This window comes from Perna viridis, chromosome 1 (genome assembly GCF_037379345.1).
Source record: "Perna viridis isolate PV_CMFRI_1.1 ecotype Kerala chromosome 1, ASM3737934v1, whole genome shotgun sequence".
In the NCBI taxonomy this organism is placed as follows: Eukaryota; Metazoa; Mollusca; class Bivalvia; order Mytilida; family Mytilidae; genus Perna; species Perna viridis.
In genome coordinates, this window is record NC_142445.1 from 37,294,533 (window position 1) to 37,313,649 (window position 19,117).

A 19,117-nucleotide genomic window follows, 5' to 3' on the forward strand; every position below is an offset into this window, starting at 1 on the left:
ATAATCTAAAAAACATTTTATAACCGAGAAGAAAAATGCGACACTTTGTTTTATTTTGCGTTTTAAATTAATTTTAGCCTGCACCCGCAAAGCAGCAATTATGATATTATAGAATAGTTTGTGTAATTTGGGATTTAAAGTGATTTTTTTATTCAGGTAACCGACACATAATCGATGTCAAGATGTATACGTTTCTAAATATACTCTGCTGTTCTGTGCTGTATATGTGTAAGTACCAATCACTCTTCTTACGTCCATCCCATAGGTACCTGGGGAGAGGACCGAGTTTCTCCGCACTTCCTGGTTTTTAAATTGGATTTTTTCTTAAAATTTTCTACTGGTTTTGGTTATCAGAGTGTTAATTTATGTTGTAATGACACACATATACTATAAATAACGTTTGTTTACTATCCACTGAAAGTTTACTAACCAAGGTGGTTACTGATAGTATGTAGTTCCAATGGTCCATCTATACGAGACTTGTATGCAATGGTTTAATGTATTTTTGGTTAGTTTTATCTTCATGATTAAAAATACATTCGCAAACAGCATTCAAAAGCAATGTCTAGCAGTATTTATCACATACGGCCTAACAAATTTGAGAAGTCTTAGTGACGTAAAGTGTCTTTTAAAAATATCCAGTTGTAACTGAAATATGACCTATTGCGATTTTTTTCGTAGACGTTTCAACTTTCCTATTTTCTAAAAGGCATGTCATAACACACAAAAAATCTTTTGAACACATTTAGTGTTGACATATGTTTTGTCCGTCTTCTTTTGAGTTTTGAATATAGAGGTCTCCATCGGTAGAGGAAAGCAAATTAACAAAAAACATGCCACTCACTTAATTTACTTCCACTTCCCAACCCCTCATTCCCACTCAAGCCCCCCTACTCCCGCCCCATGTCACCTTTGACCTTCGATTCATAATGAATGAATCAATTTTAATGTGCATTTAAATTAGGGTTTTAGATTTATAAATACGATCATACTGCTGTACATATACTGGTTTAAATGGTTCCTTATTTTACCAGTGGGAATATGTAATGATCCTTTTTACCTTCGGTTACAAAGAAGGGTACCATCTCATATCCGTTACCCCCCCCCCCCCTACACTACAGAATGGAATTTAATTAAACTTTCACAGAATCTTTATTATATATTCCCATTGTGCACCTTCTATTTTAGATTTTGATTTAATTAAATTTAGAGGTCAAAAGGCGCATGTTATTAAATGGGGCGTGGAGGTATCAAGTCAGTGATTATTGCTAACATTTTATCTACAAAAAATTGTTGTTTACCGAGATGCAAACAAGAACGCATTAGATCGACGTTGAAATTGAAGTACAAATGCTTCATTTTTCGGTTGTCAATTTTTCTTCTTATAATAATGTCATATTTCTATCAAACTTTATCTACTGGTGAACCTTTATACAACCTTATTATATTCAAGACTTACAAATGCATATGCCGTGACGGTAGTATTTATGCATTCCATGATTATTTCAAAGCTACTTAGAGTCTTACTCGTGCATGTTATGGTCACAAAATGTTTCGTTCAACTGTCTATTTTGAAAGTACCTTTAAAACATAAACTTATCATGATTTAGATTGCGTCACTGGTACTTTGGTAAAAAGTAGTCATGGCAATAGGCAGCTGAAGTACACAGATCATCAAAGAGTGAAGAGACAAGAAGAGTTGCCAGTGAATATAACGACGAAGGTATAAAAAAGAGGTGTACTGAAAGAGTAATCAAGGGAACCAAGATTCTAGCGGAAATCAAAAGAACACAACCCAGGGACAAAGACCAGACAGGGAAAACAGACACACACAACAAGGAACATAAAATAACAAAAATAATACCTGCAAAGAAATAAAAGTAAATAAACAATTCCGACTCCACTAAAAACTGAGAGAATGGACCGGGTGCACCTGTAGGGTAAGCGTCCTCTGCTTTTGTAGAAATACCCACCGAGTTACTCAACAAAAAGTCCGGGGTAGACGAAAGAGGAAAGGAAAACCACAAGTTGAACAAGTCGGTTCTTATGTTGCTGATGGGTACACCATAATGATCCACGAGTTCACGATGACGATCATAAAACAAAAAGAAAAATGTTGTAAAATCCGTTTTTTGTCAAATCTCTAAATTGCCAAAAAAATTTACAGAGTCACTTTAATGAATGGATACCAATATCTAAGACTGGAAAAAGCAATGAAATCAGTTGAGCCAAGTTGAATTACTCACAACAAATCACTACAAACTTGCATATGACCAGTCAAAATTTTGCCAAACTGTTCAACCTGCATTATTTTATTGGTTCTCAAATACTTATTAAACATACTGACTATATATTGACTTATCAAATCCTGCTAATCATGGGGCCAATTTTACTTAAACGTGATTAGGACCAAAATCTTCATTGCCATATGCGAATATTGTCGCATTTCTGACTTTTTTATGATGTTGTTTTCTATGGAATTAAAAGGAGTTATAGTGAATGTTTTCATTAGAACCAGACAAAATGTATTTTCTGCGATTATCCGATTTTTCTTTCGAAATCGACTTTATTTCAACCGGCAATACTATTCAAACACTATTACACTATAACTAAAAAAAAATGTATATCACAAGAATTAGACTTGAACAAGATATCCTATTACTTCTTTATTTGTAAAAAAAAGTCCTGTCCCTCCACCTTTTCAAACGTTGAGATCAAATTTCATATAGCCTCAATTTGTTTTGTTTTGTTTTTTCATTGTAGGAATATGATCATCATGATTATTACAAATACAAAATTTTTTCCGATCCCGATGGATTCTATTGGAGAGAAATATATCAAAGTGGCAGGTCGATTTTGTCTGATGAGCGGCACCTTCGATACTTGGTAATCAAATGATCAAAAAATATTATGTTGAGTCATTTCAAGCGAGCTACTTCGCCCAACAACATATTTTTTTAAGTCCGAGAGCTCAAATAGTTTTTGCTATTCATTTATAAGATAAAAAGGATTATTTTACTTACAATGTATAGAAAAATAATAACAAAATAAAAAATTTCTACGAGTTAAAGATTTTGCAGTAAAAAAAAACTTGCGAATTTTTTTTTTTTTTTTGGTAGTTCAGATAAATATAAACTCCCTGTCTTAATATTTCATTGAAGTGACACAAACTTATTTTAGTTAAATCAGACAGAAACAAAGGAATTTGAATGTAACAGCTTCTTATCAAATTCAAATGTTACGTTGGGGAGAAACCCATCCAACAAACAGGATTCGTGGCCACTTTCACGTTTATATTTTTAATGATTTTTTTTTACAGTCATGAAGCTCACCCATTTTTGTATTTTAAATGTGAGTTTCTTGGTGATCTCTGAAATATTTACTATTTTGTATTTAGGATATACACTGGTGTATTTGTTACGTTTCAGCATATTCTTTTTTTTTTTATCTATACAGGGAATCTGATATTTTTGTTCAACTTCCTCGTCAATTAAAACGCAATGGATCATAATACAGCTGAAATTATCGTTGAATGTTTGAAATATATCAAGAGTCGGCTGACGGGCGATACATGAGCGAAACATACTAGTATTCGGTCACTTTCAGATCTTGACAGCCATATCATATTTGAATTAGATTTGGTCAAAAGCATCATACATGGAAAAAAAGGAAGGACGACCATTTATCAAACATACCTTTTTTTTTACTTGCACGACACGAGTGCCAGAAGCCACATTGTAATATATTGTATATCGTAGTATATTCGATGTTTTTTGGCATCCTGGAATTGAATGTCAAACATTTTATTTTACAGTTCTACACTTTAACTTTCGACTTTCAATATTATGGACATCTAATAAATGAAGTAGCCGTGACCACACAAGGTAAAAGGGGTGCAAGAATGTTAATTTGTGCTATGAAGAAAAGAGGAGGTGCTAACTCCAACCTGAGTTGTAAAATATCAAAAAGATAATTTTAGCAAATAATAGTGAAAAGTATATTATTTATAATACTACAATAAAGTAGATATATTTCATATCTACTATTTATATTTAACGTGCCTATGTACATTTTCTAACATTTAATTTGGGCAACTGGTCAAATTATGATTTTAAAAGAATATAGTCAAAAATGCTATCGACTCAAGGTAAAATATATTTGTTTAAATAAATAAACGGAAAATTAACATACACCATAAACCTTACTGTGATTTGTGTGATTTAAAATCCACCGAATTCGTTCTTTTCATTGTGTTCTTTGTTGAGTGTGTCAGTTCCCTGCCTAGTCCCAGGACTACATTCTTTTGATTTCCGTAAGAATCTCGGTTCCTTTGATTGCTCTTTCACCCCTGACGAATCTACCGATAACGCAATCAAGACATTTGTAAGCTTAACTGGATAGTAAACGATCAAAGCAATATAGAGACTACATTATACTTGCAGGTTTCCTCTATATAAGTAACTTTGTTCACCCAGACCTGAACTGGGCTTATACCCATTATATTGCACCTTTGATGGGGAACTTTGACACCATTGGAAGTGATTCGCATATCTTTACTTTGGACGACGGTAGGTAATAATGCTAAAGGAAACATCTTTATGAATATATTGAAATTATATCAAATTAAATAATTTTTACTTGAATTTTGTTTGGATATGGTGAGAAAGCAATCATCAACATCGACATCATGATGACAAATTCCTAAATCCTAAATGTCTTCGGCGTAATAATATTACTAAACGAGTAAAACTGCGAACATAACTTCTGCTTTTTGCTTTGCTTCGTTTTAAACAACTAAAGAACGAATTCATCAACACCCTTAATACTTGTACAAAAAAAAGGTCCACATACCCCCCCCCCCAAAAAAAAAAAAAAAAAACAAAACAAAACAAAACAAAACAAAAACAAAACAAAACAAAAACAAAAAACACGTCTACCTTGCTCATACAAACAACTTACAGCGAGAAACATAGTTAACTTCAGGGAATAGAGTTGATCTTACCTTGATTGAATGACCATTATCTGATAGTAAACTGGAAAATGGACAAAGAGATGGCTATAAACTTTCAATCACTTCACAGGTATTTAAACATCTTGTCAATTGTCCAGTGAAGTACCTATGACATCTCATCAGGTAGTTTTCATGTAATCAAACGAAGACCAAGTCTTTTCCATAAAGATAACTATGTTACTTCGTGTTGGTGACGTTGCTAATGTTTTCAATTTTCTAGGTAACAGTTTCGTGGTTGAATGGAGAAATGTGGACCTCAATGATCAACCGGAAAGTAGGTAGCAAAATATGCTGTACATGGGAGGGGGAGTACATCAATACCATTCTTCATACTTACAAAACATCTATTTGTCAAATATTGTCTTTTGAAATATTATCATGTTACATACTGATTGAAAGACATATCTTAAGATTTATATAGATTATATTGTGAAATGTACTAACAAAAAACTAATAACTATATTTATCAGGATAATTTCAGTATGAAATTTTATTATTTAATTATAAGATTAGTACTAATGTTAATGAAGGCCGGAATAAGGTACTGGTACTTGATATCTTTGACTTAATCTAATAAATGTACAGATTGCAAATGAAATATTAAAATTTTTTTTAAAAAAGTATGCTGTATATTACTTGTTATCAAAATATATTCCTCATTGCCCAATTCATAAAATAAAACAATCATTTACCTTATCTAAGTTTTGTATAAAAATGATATCATATGACACAAAAGCAGGAAATAATATTTACAAAAACGTTATTTTCCATGAGTACTATCTAACGCAAGACAAACCCAGACTGTGTTGTGCATTTAATTATAAGCAAAACATGTTTTAAGTAGATGGACTATTTCCCTCTTACGTATATCAATTTTACATTTCATAGTTTTCATAATGAAAAAAAAACCCAAAATACAGGAAAAATTAATAATATCGGTAATTTCATATTTTTAGTTGGCAACTTTACGTTCCAGACAGTACTTTATAAGAACGGGACGATAGTAATGGCGTACAAATCGGTAAGAAGAAACTGTGGTACACTCGAAAAATAACAACATATGTTTTTTTTTTCACGTGTGCAGGACCAACATATAAAACATTAAAAAGACATGTGCTGAAGACATAGCACATTTGTATAAATTGTTGTTTTTTTTTTCGTGAATGACAAGCATATTTTATATGCTTATGGCAAACATTTTTTTTCATGTATTTTATTCTATGGATAGAATACATATCTTCATATGGATCTTCAAGGGATCTTGTAGTATGAACGTTTTATAATGCTAAAAGCCGAAATTTAGCCAATCTAAACGTTCAAAGGTTTTTTTGAGGTTTAAGTTAGTAATTCAAGTACTTGTTTGTTGTGTATTGTTTGTTCCACCTGTTCTCTTTTAATTTGTTAAAAATATGAATTTGAGCCCTAAAATTATTTGATGATATTACAAGACGTCAATATATATTCGTTAGTAAGTAAACATGTTTTATTTTAGGTGCCAAACACAAACTATTCAGATACGGGATGGCCAGTAAAGGCTGGAATAAATGATGCTTATTATTATGATTATCCAACACGTACGTTTTTCAATAAATAGAACCTGCAATTGCAATATCTTAATATTGTTTCCATACATGTGTCTTTTTGGTTAAAACTCGTTTAATAAACACTTTATAAACCGGAACCGGTATGGTTTAAAAAATAAACAAATTAAGATTTTTCTCATGTCCTTCGGCAATTGAAATTTTGACAAACCAGATCGATTAAAATGAAAGATTTTAGAAATATAATTTAGAGATAATTTGTTTTCGTGAAACCCTTTCTGGCTTTCAAAAATCTCATCAGATTCAACGTTAGAATTTACAGATTTTTTTTTCTGAAAAAAAAAAACATGAGCATAATGACTGATATTTCAAGAAAATCAGAGGACATGGACCCTACCAATATCAGTATTGTCCATGCTTTCAGTTTTTCCCTGAGATCGGTTTGCTTTTTTTCTTTTAGACTTCTGGTATTTTCTTTCGGTACTTGTATATTTGTTTTTTTTTTCTGTTACGTTCTTTGAATTCGCTTCGCATGGTTGCCATTAATTTCACTTTTTAAATACACAATACTGATTCAATAACACTTCATGATGAACATGAATAGATAACAACACTTAAACAATAATTTGTCGAAATTCCAAAAAATAAACTACTTGTAAATTTCAAGACACTTGCACAATCCGAAAGCATAAATATGTTTCGTTTAAGATCTAAGCCGATTTACAGGTTAAAGTTTGTTCAGTTATTGATTAATTAATCAAATTAATTAATTATTTAATAAGATCTGTCATGAAAATACAAAGGTCATCCAGAGGTTAAGATTAACTTAAGTGAATTTGATATATTTTCAGTTCTTGGTTATATAAGATATATAGTGCCATACCACAACATCACCATTCCACTAGAAAACATTACAGATACAACGGTGATCATCATCCATCCTCTTCCAAGTTAGTCCATTGTGCTTTATTTCGTTTCTAGAACAGATTTAAGAAGGTAGACCCAGGGTAAGGGACACAACTCTCACAAATAATTGGAACGTTTGTACACACCATTTTACATCAATTTCAAGTAACTATCAAAGTAACTTGGACTAATTTCATTCTGTTTCAAAGGAAAGCTTGACAGGCTTCGGTAAAATTAAATACGATACAAACATATCACTGATTTCAAGGGTTATGCCCCTTACCCTAGGTCTACCTCTTTAAGGTAGATCAAATCTATTGAACAGAGCATTTGTTTTTGTTATCTTGAAAATCATAAAGTGTGTAAATTCAATAAAAAAAAATACTATTTGAAATTATGTAACAAACTGTCTTTAAATTATTAAAAAAAACTATATGTAATTAAATTGCAAGCATTAATTTTGAAAACCCTCTTTTTATGAGGAGATAACTGGCGGGAAAATGTTGTATAGAAAAGTAATGGAAATTTTAGGTTTTTTTTTTAAATATTATCATATATATGATATACACGTACGTGTATGGAACATGGACTTTTAAAAGATATGTAAAAGGAAGGTCCTATTTAACCTTGGTACCCAAGTTGTTTGTCCAGCAAAATGTGAAGAAATATGGACCATATTCATCTTGTGTTCTTAATAAAATGCAATTTGAAGAATCTATACATACCTCATGGACTGCTTTATGAGCATTTTTCCATTGGAAAAATATTTAACAATATGAAAAAATCGATTTCAGAACCGCTTTTGAAAACACAAAACCCAAGCCTCACACTATCTATCTATCTATCTATCTATTTATATATTCCATTCCTCCATACTCCAACCCAAGTCAGAAAATAGCTTGCCAGACAACCTCTAGCATTGCTGGAGTAATAAACAGACCATCCGTATAGGCCTAAACATGTTCACGGTCACCTACCGTCCCTCCTTCAGACCCTCTACCCAAAATTTTTGTGATATTGAAAAAATAATAATTAAAAAGTCTGCCGATTGTCTTTCAGAAAAAAAGAAGAAAATAAAGCCAAAAATGTTTTTTTCTATCCTAGATGAAAAAAACAAAGAGTTAGAAATACAGGTTGTTTATATTTAGAATCGATTGTAAACACACATGACGTGAGTGTGCTCCTGGTCGTGGATAATCCCTGTTGGGATTGGGCACGAGATTTTTTTTGGTTTTAACCACCGCCATCAAAACAAAAAATATCTCAAACGCCGTATCTCAAAAGAGATTTGACCTTGGTCTGGAAGTATTAATTGTTTAGTCTTTGCATACTTGGTTTTCGTTGTATTCTGTTGTACGGTGAGTTTTGTATCACTATAATGACTTACTTCATTTCAAAAGTTTTAAATAAAAATAAAGCCCTACCAACCGACCCTACAGAATTTCAGAAAGATGATCGGAAACATACCTTTATTTTTTTCGGCTTTGGAGATTTCTCACCAATTGACTGGCATGCACCAATAAGTTGACTTACCTATCTGTCTTCCATGCATTTGAAACTGTTGATTATTTTGCTGGGTCAAAGATTCATCAAATGCTGTAGGCTGTGCAATATAAGCGTGCATATCACAAATTGGATCACTAGGTCACGGATCGACATTAAATCATATGGTAATGCATTAAATGAATTGATTGAATGAATGAATATGGTCACGTGACTACTATGATTTCCCCGAATATTCACGGGTATGACTATGCTCTGGGACTGTGTAAACGCTTCGATGCTTTATACCGTCCGTGAGAGACCCCAAATGATAGCCAAGGGGCGTTAAGAAACCCTTCAGTCCGTCATGAATTACAAATACCACATATGAGTGCAAACCGGGTCTAACAGTATTGAGTATATATGCTTACACGAAAACAAAAATCAAACCAAGTATAGGAATAGTCAGCTAATGGTCAGCGTCCCCCATATCGTGCAAATGATTGGCTAAAACTGTGTTACGAAAGATTTTTTGGGGATTTTAGTGGTTTATATCCACAAAGACAGTCGAATTATCAACTCAATTATCTGCTAGAAGCAACGAATACACTAAATGAAGGGAGTAACGGATATACGGAAAGTGCTATCGTTTTCAACTTTATTGTTATAGTGTTATTTAACCAGAACAAAAGTTCGGTGGACCCTATTTTCTTTCTGAAATAATGTCAGATAAGTGTTATATATACCAATGCTAAAGAACTTTTGTATGACAATGAAACAATGAAAATTACCAAGATAATTTGTATGAAATGTAAAAAAAGCGCCTTTTTTTAGGCTTAATTATCTCGTCAAACTATGTTTTTAACCGTGAAATTTTACAGTATTTTCGTTCAAAGTCGTCTTTGAGAAAAAAATTATCTATTAAAAGCGTTAGGTATGATATACCTTAGTTTAGAGAGTATTTATACTAATAATAGGCTCACTTGTAACCTAGAATTCAGTGATATAGTGAGTGCACAGAAAACGTTCTCAGCACGAGTGGTTATATTTTTAGTTCACCTGGACTAAAGGCCATGCGAACTTATCAGTTTGTCTTAGTCTGTTGTATTCGTCGTTAATATTTCTTAAAATGTCTTCTCTGAAACTATAACTCTATAAACAATATTTAGTCGCTAGCATTCTTTGGATATCTACTTAAATTAAAATAAATACCAATTAAATAAATGTTGCAAATTTCAATAGGTGTACACGATGTTTCAAGCATTTGAACCAAACACGAAATTTTAGGTTCTTGAGGAAATTGTATACAAAAAGTACTAAAAAGTAATCAAGGGAACCAAGGTTATAGCGGTAATCAAAAGAATCTAATCCAGGGACAAAGACCAGACATGGAAAACAGATATAAACAACAAAGAACATAAAGTAACTGAAATCATACATACAAAGTAACAAAAGCAAATGAGCAACTCGTACTCCACTAAAAACTGGGAGCATGGACCAAGTGCACCGGTAGGGTAAGCGTCCTCTGCTTTTCAAGAAATACCCTCCGAAATATCGAAATATCCGAAACCGGCGAGTATGTCAAATGAGCTACATTATTATGGTCCCATGTTTTATACAAGAAATGAAGCTTCAGTGTTTTATGGGTTTCGAGTTATGTTCTACAGTAAATATCCGTATATAATATATGATATAAAGTACGTCTAGTGAATGCCCCAGGGACCTATGGTCCACCAGCTGTGACACGAAATTATTCGTTCTCTCTACAGGATTCGAACCCCTTCACTGCTCTGACATCTATGGTTAAACGGCCTCTAAAACGCTCGACCAATCGTCATCTTATTCGCTATTGACTTAAGTCTCATCTTTCCATGCATCAAATCCCCGTCATCCTATGTTCATATTCTCATTTTACATCCTGTTATACCGGATTCATTCGCCATTTTTTCCAATCCTTCTATTCATCACTCAAAATGTTAGCCATCCTCCTTTATAAAGGATATATATGATATATATTGCTTATTTAACTCATTTCCAATTGTTCTTTCTCATACTCGAAAAATCTTACCATATTTTGTCATGCCCCCTGTTGTTTATCCCAAACCAAAACCCGTACATAATCGAAATTCCTATTGTCAAATTCATTCACTTTTCCTTACCTAAATCCCCCATAAAGTAAAACAATTTATCATTTCACTTAAATACCCACCTTCTCGTTAACAATTCCCATTTCTATTCTTTTTTTCACTGCATAATGCATAATGCGAAAAAAAATTCTTTCGAGAATAGTATCATATAGATCATTTAATGTTAAGGCGGGAAGTATGGTAGGGCTTGGGTAAAAAAAAGAATTTGTCTAGCGGAAGTACATATTGAGCATGCTCCACACATACTCATCAACTTTATCACAGTGAACACGACAGGGTCTATTGTTATATTTTACAGCCTGCAATATAATGAAGACCTGTACAGACTGCACAACTAACATTACTAACTTCAACTGTACGTGGTGTCCATCTGTTAAAAGATGTTCAGACGGAACTGATCGACTAAGACAGACTTGGATTGAGTCATTATGCCACACAAGTGTAAGTTACATAAGTTTAGGGAAATGGTCATGAAAAACATACGCTGTCAAAATATCGAAGTTATCTTTTCTTCGACTATGGTACATGCCTTTTAGATTATCATTTATAATAAACTTGGAAAATACCAAGCTGTTTTTTGCTATAGAATTAATTTGGAAGAGATGCTTTATATTTTAAAAATTTTAAAAAATATTAAAAAAGTCGACATTTATTATTCGACTTACCAATACCTTTTCCATTTGACGAAAAAGTAACGAAATACAACATTCTGTACTTTAGTCTTATTCGGCACCAGACCAATGTCCAGTTCCAACAGCACCAACTCCGACTTCAAAGGTAACAACAACATCACCTTCTACAACTTCATCACACTTAGCTACGACGTCGACTTCAACTTCATCTATGACACCGACTTCAACACCATCTACGACATTGACTTCATCTTCGACATCGACTTCAACATCATCTACGACATCGACTTCAACCCCATCTACGACATCAACATCATCTACGACTTCGACTTCAACCCCATCTACGACATCGACTTCATCACCGAAATCTTCGACAATTCAATCTAGTGTCTCATCAAGACCAACTACAATTATGAACGTAAGATTTGTTTCCGATACGACCACTAAATTTATAGAATACACGTTTAAAATGAATTGTATATCACATATCTTATTAACCGTTTCTTTCAGTTACACTGACCGTCCACAACAATTAATTCCAAATTCGCGACTGTCATACAGATTACATTATATCAATATATATTAAGGTCGAGGGTTATGGTTCAAAGTCAAATAGGCAAATGAAGAAGAACAAAAAGAAAAAAAGAGATACAAAAAAAAAGACAAACATCCTTCAAAACTGAAACTTGAAAAAAATCTAAGGGAAGGTTGTTGGTCTTTTGCAACAGTTTGGTAAGCGTCTGTAGCAGCACACGCCAAGTTGATGACTGATTTAATTTCCTCTCATACCATGTCATATCAGTTACTCTTTTCATTGCTTCGAAGCGGCTTAACCTTAAATAAAATAAAATTCTGATAGTTTCTTGTCAGTTTTGTCTTCATGACATTCCGATGGTACAGCTGTTTTTCACGTTTTTTTTGGGGGGTGGGGTGGGTTGGGGATGATGCTGAACAAATAGTGAGATATTTTTATTACTAATTTGATGTCATCCTATAGGATATGACTATATGTTTCAAATAGAATGCAACCGTTCAATTGCTCTTTTATGATTTTACTTGTGTAATAGGACGTTTTTCCGTCTTAAATTAATAAGTTATGTGTTGTTTAACAAGTTTATTTCAACATCCAGCAGACCACCAAAAACATTTCCGGTTTAATTGGCAATCGTTTTGTTCAATTGTGTTATCATTCATACTTCTCGAAGAAAACATTCAAAATATGTTATTACCATTTTATTTTAGAGTCCACTTGTAGGCAGTCTGACAAAAAAGAAAGGTATTTTACTGCTAGATAATTTTAGAATGAATTTTCTTGGTTTTCGTCTATTTAATAATAATTTATACATATTGGACGGGTTGTCCATTTGTCAGCTCTGTTTAATGTTCATGAGTTTTTCGTCCATGTTTTCACAGCCACCCGTCTCTTTTTATCGCATGAGCTGTTCTGCGTAAATGAACACAGTGCTAAAAAGGAAAACATTTGTATAACAAATTCTGTTTATTTCTCAAGATGCACAAAAGACGTCCAGAAAGCACCCTAATTTCATTAATGTACAATTAGCTGAATCATGGCCAGAAAATTATCTGTTTGAAATCTTATCGCTTCATTCATGGATAAAACAGTAACAGAATTCGTTAAGACAATATATAATTAGTATTTATACAGAGACTCACTGTGTGTGCGTTGATATATAACTTTTGTGGTTTTTTGCTTTAAGATAACGTCTCATCTGCAGCTATAGCGGTTCCAATCGTGATAATATTGTTCATTTTGCTTATTCTGGTTGGCGGATGGATATTTTATGCAAGAACACATCCTACTTCAAGACCTGGGATATGGCTTATTGAGGTAGGAGTTTTGACATACCTTTATACAATATCTGCTAAGGAGTGTATCTATGCCAAACTAAAATAAAAAAAGTGTATCAACAGTCTCGTCTTTCAGCAAAAGACCTAACAGTGACAGAAATTTTGTTTTAGTAACTAGTATGTCTTGCACATTCAGTCGTAAAAAATATCCGTATATTTCAGAATATGAACATTATTTATTTTTCAAGCGAATTTAGCTTACTTTATATGAATTTCTTTTAAAGAAAAATTGGAAAGGTTAATGAGTCAAGTTACATAAAAATAGGAGATGTGTTATGATTGCAAATGAGACAGTCATCCACCAAAAGCCAAGCAACTATCAGTTAAACTTCTACAGGTCGCCAAACAGTCCTAATGATTGGCAAAACCCATCATATAAAGCAAGCTGTGAAAGGTCCAAAATTAAATGAAGTAAAACTATTCATAAAAGACAAAAACACGAAAACGAAAATTTTATCATTGTTAATTTTTTGTTCGTGTATTTCAGAACTCACCGAGACGCATCAAAGACAGAATTTCTTCCATATTTTCGTTCTGCAAGTCTTCATCAGATGACGATCGAGCAAACATAGCATCCAAATACGAGGCACACAATGATTCGTCATGTTAATAACTATAGGTTTTTTATAATGAGATTATACAGAAGCATAACCGTCCATTATTTATTTTGTAACAATCTTTTGAAGTCCCTGGAATCAAAATCTTTCATTGAATTTTATACTCCATTCATTAAAAGTTTTTAAGGGTAAGTACATTTCACGGCCAACAGTAAAATTTCAGCTATTTGTTGGTTAGTCTTTAGTTTAAATATATTATGTTTTGTTACCTTTGTTCTGTTACCGTTTTATTGGTTTGTATGTAGATTATAATACTTGTGATTGTAAATTTGAATTTATACAATTAGATGCAAGAGCAATAATATTTACATTAAGGGACGTTCCGGATTCTGAAAGACCTTGTGATGTGAAAACTACTTTCTTTAGGAACGCAACTACCAGTGCCTATTTTTCTGAGCTATAATTAAATCAAAATGATCCTCCTAAAACAGGAAACACCAACATGGATCAATATTTTGATTTAACAATAAACATGTTTTGGCAGGGATATGCATACAATAAACACCTCAACATATAATTTTAGTTCTGAAATGTTAAATGATAAGTTCGATCATCCGCCGAATTAACTACGGTTGCAACTCATGGTACGCTTTACAAATTTAATCAGTAACCCTGTTTCGTTCACAAAACACTATCGTTTTTTTTTAATTTGTGATTGAGCATTTGTACACATTTAAAAAAATGATCAAAATGTGGTACAAAGAATTGCTAAACATGCAACATTCTAATAATCGACTCTTTCTTCACTAATATCCTTACGAACAATTTTTTTTACACAAGAAGTTACGATGACTTAAGTTGCAAATCGACAAACTTAATTCCTGGATTAGAATGCAACTTATACGGTTTAGTATATGTCGGTGAAACACAAGAACGATTAAACAAACGAATGTGCGGTCATCGGGAATAAATACCACCAAATTCCCGACGGTTAATCAACATTCTAATCAACAAGATCATTCATTTCTCTCTATGAATGTTCGTATTCTTGAAATAATTACCATCCAACTAACAGTCCTGTCTTAAGTAAAAACTATCGTAGGGACAGAGAGGAATACTTGATACGCAGACTAGGTACTGCAATACCTTACTGGTCCAATGGACAACACCAAAAGTATAGGAAACCTTTCAAACCAATATAACAATAGCATACATGTGATGAATTTATTTGACAAAATCCAAGACGGATAAGGCGTCATGGCCATCGCCACTATACGTCAACTAAGATGCATGATGTCTCCATAGATGGTCTTTTTCCTTTCATACAAAAACCTCTTTGACTTCATCATATTCTAACTAAACTCTATTCTATACCTCTCACTCTACTACAATTCCTATACAAAACAAGACTTGACACTTCTGTTTCTGAACCTACCTCATCATTATACAGACTTATTGCCATCATTTTCAATATTGGTTTCCACAGACTCTTTAAACCAGTTTATGTAAAAGGTCAAGGAGTAATCAAGGGAACCAAGGTTATAGCGGTAATCAAAAGAATGCAATCCAGGGACAAAGACCAGACATAGAAAACAGACATACACAGCAAAGAACATAAAGTAACTAAAATCATACATACAAAGTAACAAAAGCAAATGAGCAACTCGGACTCCACTAAAGATTGGGAGCATGGACCAGGTGCACCGGAAGGGTAAGCGTCCTCTGCTTTTCTAGAAACACCCGTCGAGTTGCTCATAAAAAGTCAAGTCCGGGGTAGACAAACGAGGAAAGGAAAACTATGAACCGTTGAATAAATCAGTTTTCATGTTGCAGATGGATACACCATAACGATCCACGAGTTCATGATGACGACCATAAAACTTTTGTAGTAATGACTTCAATCTTGTAGCAACATAACCCTGTTCCAGAAGCCTATTTGTTTGAGTTCTAGCGCGATACAAAAAGTCTGCGTAGTTTCGGCAAGCTCTGGCATAACGTATGAGTTGTATTATGAACACTCCATAAGCAGGTGCTGAAGGGATGTTGACACAGATGGAAGGAAAGTTGACAATTCTGAATGAAAAGTCATCACGTTTGTCGTAAATTTTGGTCAATAGTTTTCCTTTACCAATCGATTTCTACGTGTAGGTAAAGATATGAGGCTGACCTTACAGTATCTGTAGTATCCCTTATCTCAAGTTCTTTGGGGTAGATGCGATGTATCAAATCCCTGAAATTAGAATTATTTAAAGATAATACATCATCTATATAGCGGAAACTGAGATTAAAGTATCTAGCCAAACGATATTCTTTCTTTCTGATGATATCAGCTATATAAAAAGTAAACCTCATAAGAGTGATGGAATAGGTCAGCAAGTAAATGAGCACAATTCGTTCCCATTGGAATGCCGACCGTTTGTTGAAAAACACGTCCATCACACTGGACAAATATATTGTCGATGAAAAATTCCAGCATTTTGTAAACATCTTCCTCTGTATATTTGTGAGATGATTTGCATTTTTTTCTTACAAAGTATGAGGAATCTCTACCAAGAACTATATATTTGTATCTCGGTGTACCATCTTTTTTTGAAAAAAAAACGATGTATAATGTTTTTAAGTCGGGTTTTTAACTGAGTATGGGTATCGTTTTCAAATTGCTGGAATTTTTTTATTTATTGATTTGTTTTTTTTTGTGTGTGTTTGTGGTATATATTGATTAAAAAAATGACGAGGCAGATAGGCCCTCAGTTGAAGCCCTCAGACTATATATTAGGTCTCAGTTTGATAAATGGAGTAATATGGGATGTTATGTACTACTTGATTTTGAATTCATTCTGCATAAATAAAACTTGACCTATTCGTTCTTTCCTAAGCATTTGGTAAATTTTACTTACAACCAGCATGTGACGAAGATGAAAAGCAATTAACTTATTATCTATTTCAGGAATTACAAACGTTATAACTGAATTTAAACTATGAAGTATGGAACATACAAAACTCTTTTTTGTGAGAAAATATGTTTAAGGTTATATGATAATATATTCATTTCGTAGATAACTTTAAAATTTAACGACACTGACAGAAAATATACTGCTTTTAAATAACGTTGTTTTATGCACCCGGAAATTAGTTGAGATGTTGTTTTGAGAAGAGGATATGAGTTACCCACTGTAACTTTGTCAAAGAACGAAAATGCGGCTTTATATACAATGTTGTTTAATTTTGATTATTTGTAAGTATGTTTCTTATTATAGTTTCTTGTTATTGTTCTTTTATTATTGTTTGTTTGTTTTTATTAAGCAAACTTGTATGCTTTAAATGATCTTCATGCCTAACTTTGACTAAAAGTGTATAGTGTGCGGATACATATGTCAACAATTGTATTATGAAGGAAGCGTATATAATTGGAACATCGAAATATAATATAACTCGTCGACTTGTGTCAAGAAATAAAAGAACGCCATTTTTAACGTTTCATTCTATATGAACAGGTGCTTTTATGAATATGTCAATGTTCACCCTTAACACTTTGATTTATTTTTATCGTATGTGAATCAAGATATGGACAAATGATTATCATAAACATGTTCATCTTCCCCCTGAACACATTTATTTCATAACTTGTCTTAGTTTACTTGTGAATCTAGTTGTGAACAAGCATTATATGTATATTTTCATCACAACCGTTTAAATCATATTTATGTTTTTTTGTGTGATATTTTTCTTGAAAATCAAAGTATTAACACAAGTATATCATTATTTAATCTTCTGAACCATGTTTTTTGCGTCATAGTATTCTAGAAAATTTTGACACGAGCTAGAGCTTACCAAGAAAATATTGTCGACCTTTTTTTTGCTTTCCTTGATGTGAGTGTACTACTAAGCTAATAATTTGCACAATTTTCCACTGATCACTTTTTTTATTTTCTAAAATATCTGTTTTCAATGATCATCGGACATATTTGTACTGTATCGGTTCCCGATTTAATGTTCTGTGACTTATTTATTTAGAGGTTCATAAGGGCGTCAGCTTTAACAAATACTTTCTAAAGGTGTCAAGAAGAGATTTCTACGAAAGTGTCAAATCCATAAGAGTTTTTCAAGTGTTTCAATAAGAAACGAATTTTTATTAGAGCTTATTGTTCAGACCTAATTTAACGTGAAGAAAGGTTTATAGTTTTAAACATTTTATGCATAATAAAACAGTTTGTTGTGCTGAACGAGTTAATGTGCTAAAACTCCGACAATGCTGTAGGTTCGATGACAAACACATTTCTGACATGATGCTATATGTAAGAATTTCAAGCACATACATTGCAGATCTTGAATTAGGATTAAATGGACTGTTTTTATACTGTCTTATCGATAATTTCTCTACATCCTGTTCAATCTACCTGTAGATGTAACCTATAAAAGCTTCACTACTCGTGTCATATCGTATGTGTCACGTCAAATTTTGTTTAAACAACAGCTGTAATTTCACTTCTATATTAAACATGGAGAAGGCGATACTAACATAAAATAACTGAATATCAATGAGCGTTATTTTTTTTTATTTTCGATCTCAATCATAGAAAACAATGTAAAGTACATTAGAAAAGTAATCTTACCTACTATAGTTGAAATGCACACTTTAAATTTGTTCAAACGTTATAACCATAAATTTTACTTTCCATGGATTAGTTTAATCCACTCATCCTTGCCGGCACTTAGAAATGAATATATCAATATATGTGGGGATTTGCATATATGTGAAGGTTTCGTGCGAGGATTTCCTCGTCGTTTGATGATCCATGGGTGGCCTTTAGCTGACATCCCGATGGGGTTGTTGTCTCTTTGACATATTCACCATATCCATTCTCATTATATATATATGATATTTACTTTCTTCACACATTGCATAGTCACGTATGAAAATGAAATAACAATCACATGAATATCGATAATTTCTATTTCAAGAAGTAACATC

The 19,117-nt window shown here is 32.7% G+C and overlaps 2 protein-coding genes and 1 long non-coding RNA gene across 4 annotated transcripts in view; 2 read left to right on the forward strand and 1 right to left on the reverse strand.

The window, feature by feature from the left end:
• LOC148628601 (plexin domain-containing protein 1-like) lies at nt 1-18,693 on the forward strand. Of its 2 annotated transcripts, none has more exons than XM_088590819.1 (14): nt 1-228; nt 1,611-1,723; nt 2,764-2,886; nt 3,815-3,884; nt 4,443-4,568; nt 5,232-5,285; nt 5,968-6,032; nt 6,504-6,585; nt 7,404-7,502; nt 11,386-11,528; nt 11,808-12,137; nt 12,962-12,995; nt 13,438-13,568; nt 14,076-18,693. In XM_088590819.1, exons 1-14 carry the CDS (start codon nt 183-185, stop codon nt 14,196-14,198), a joined length of 1,539 nt encoding a protein of 512 aa, XP_088446945.1. In that variant the 5' UTR covers nt 1-182; the 3' UTR covers nt 14,199-18,693. The 2 variants fall into 2 exon arrangements, with proteins under 2 accessions (XP_088446945.1, XP_088446952.1); XM_088590826.1 differs by having other exon boundaries at nt 11,808-11,864.
• LOC148628602 (uncharacterized) lies at nt 12,778-16,377 on the reverse strand. The gene is made up of 3 exons (XR_015924016.1): nt 16,313-16,377; nt 13,587-13,625; nt 12,778-13,183 (listed from the first exon to the last, which is right to left on the reverse strand). It is a non-coding gene; the product is annotated as an uncharacterized LOC148628602 (long non-coding RNA).
• The window catches only part of LOC148628603 (plexin domain-containing protein 1-like), a 13,685-nt gene continuing 11,809 nt past the window's right edge, over nt 17,242-19,117 (forward strand). Inside the window, exon 1 of the mRNA XM_088590838.1 lies at nt 17,242-17,380. Coding sequence (XP_088446964.1) covers nt 17,341-17,380 — 40 coding nt within the window. The 5' untranslated portion in view covers nt 17,242-17,340. The remainder of the gene's footprint in view (nt 17,381-19,117) is intronic.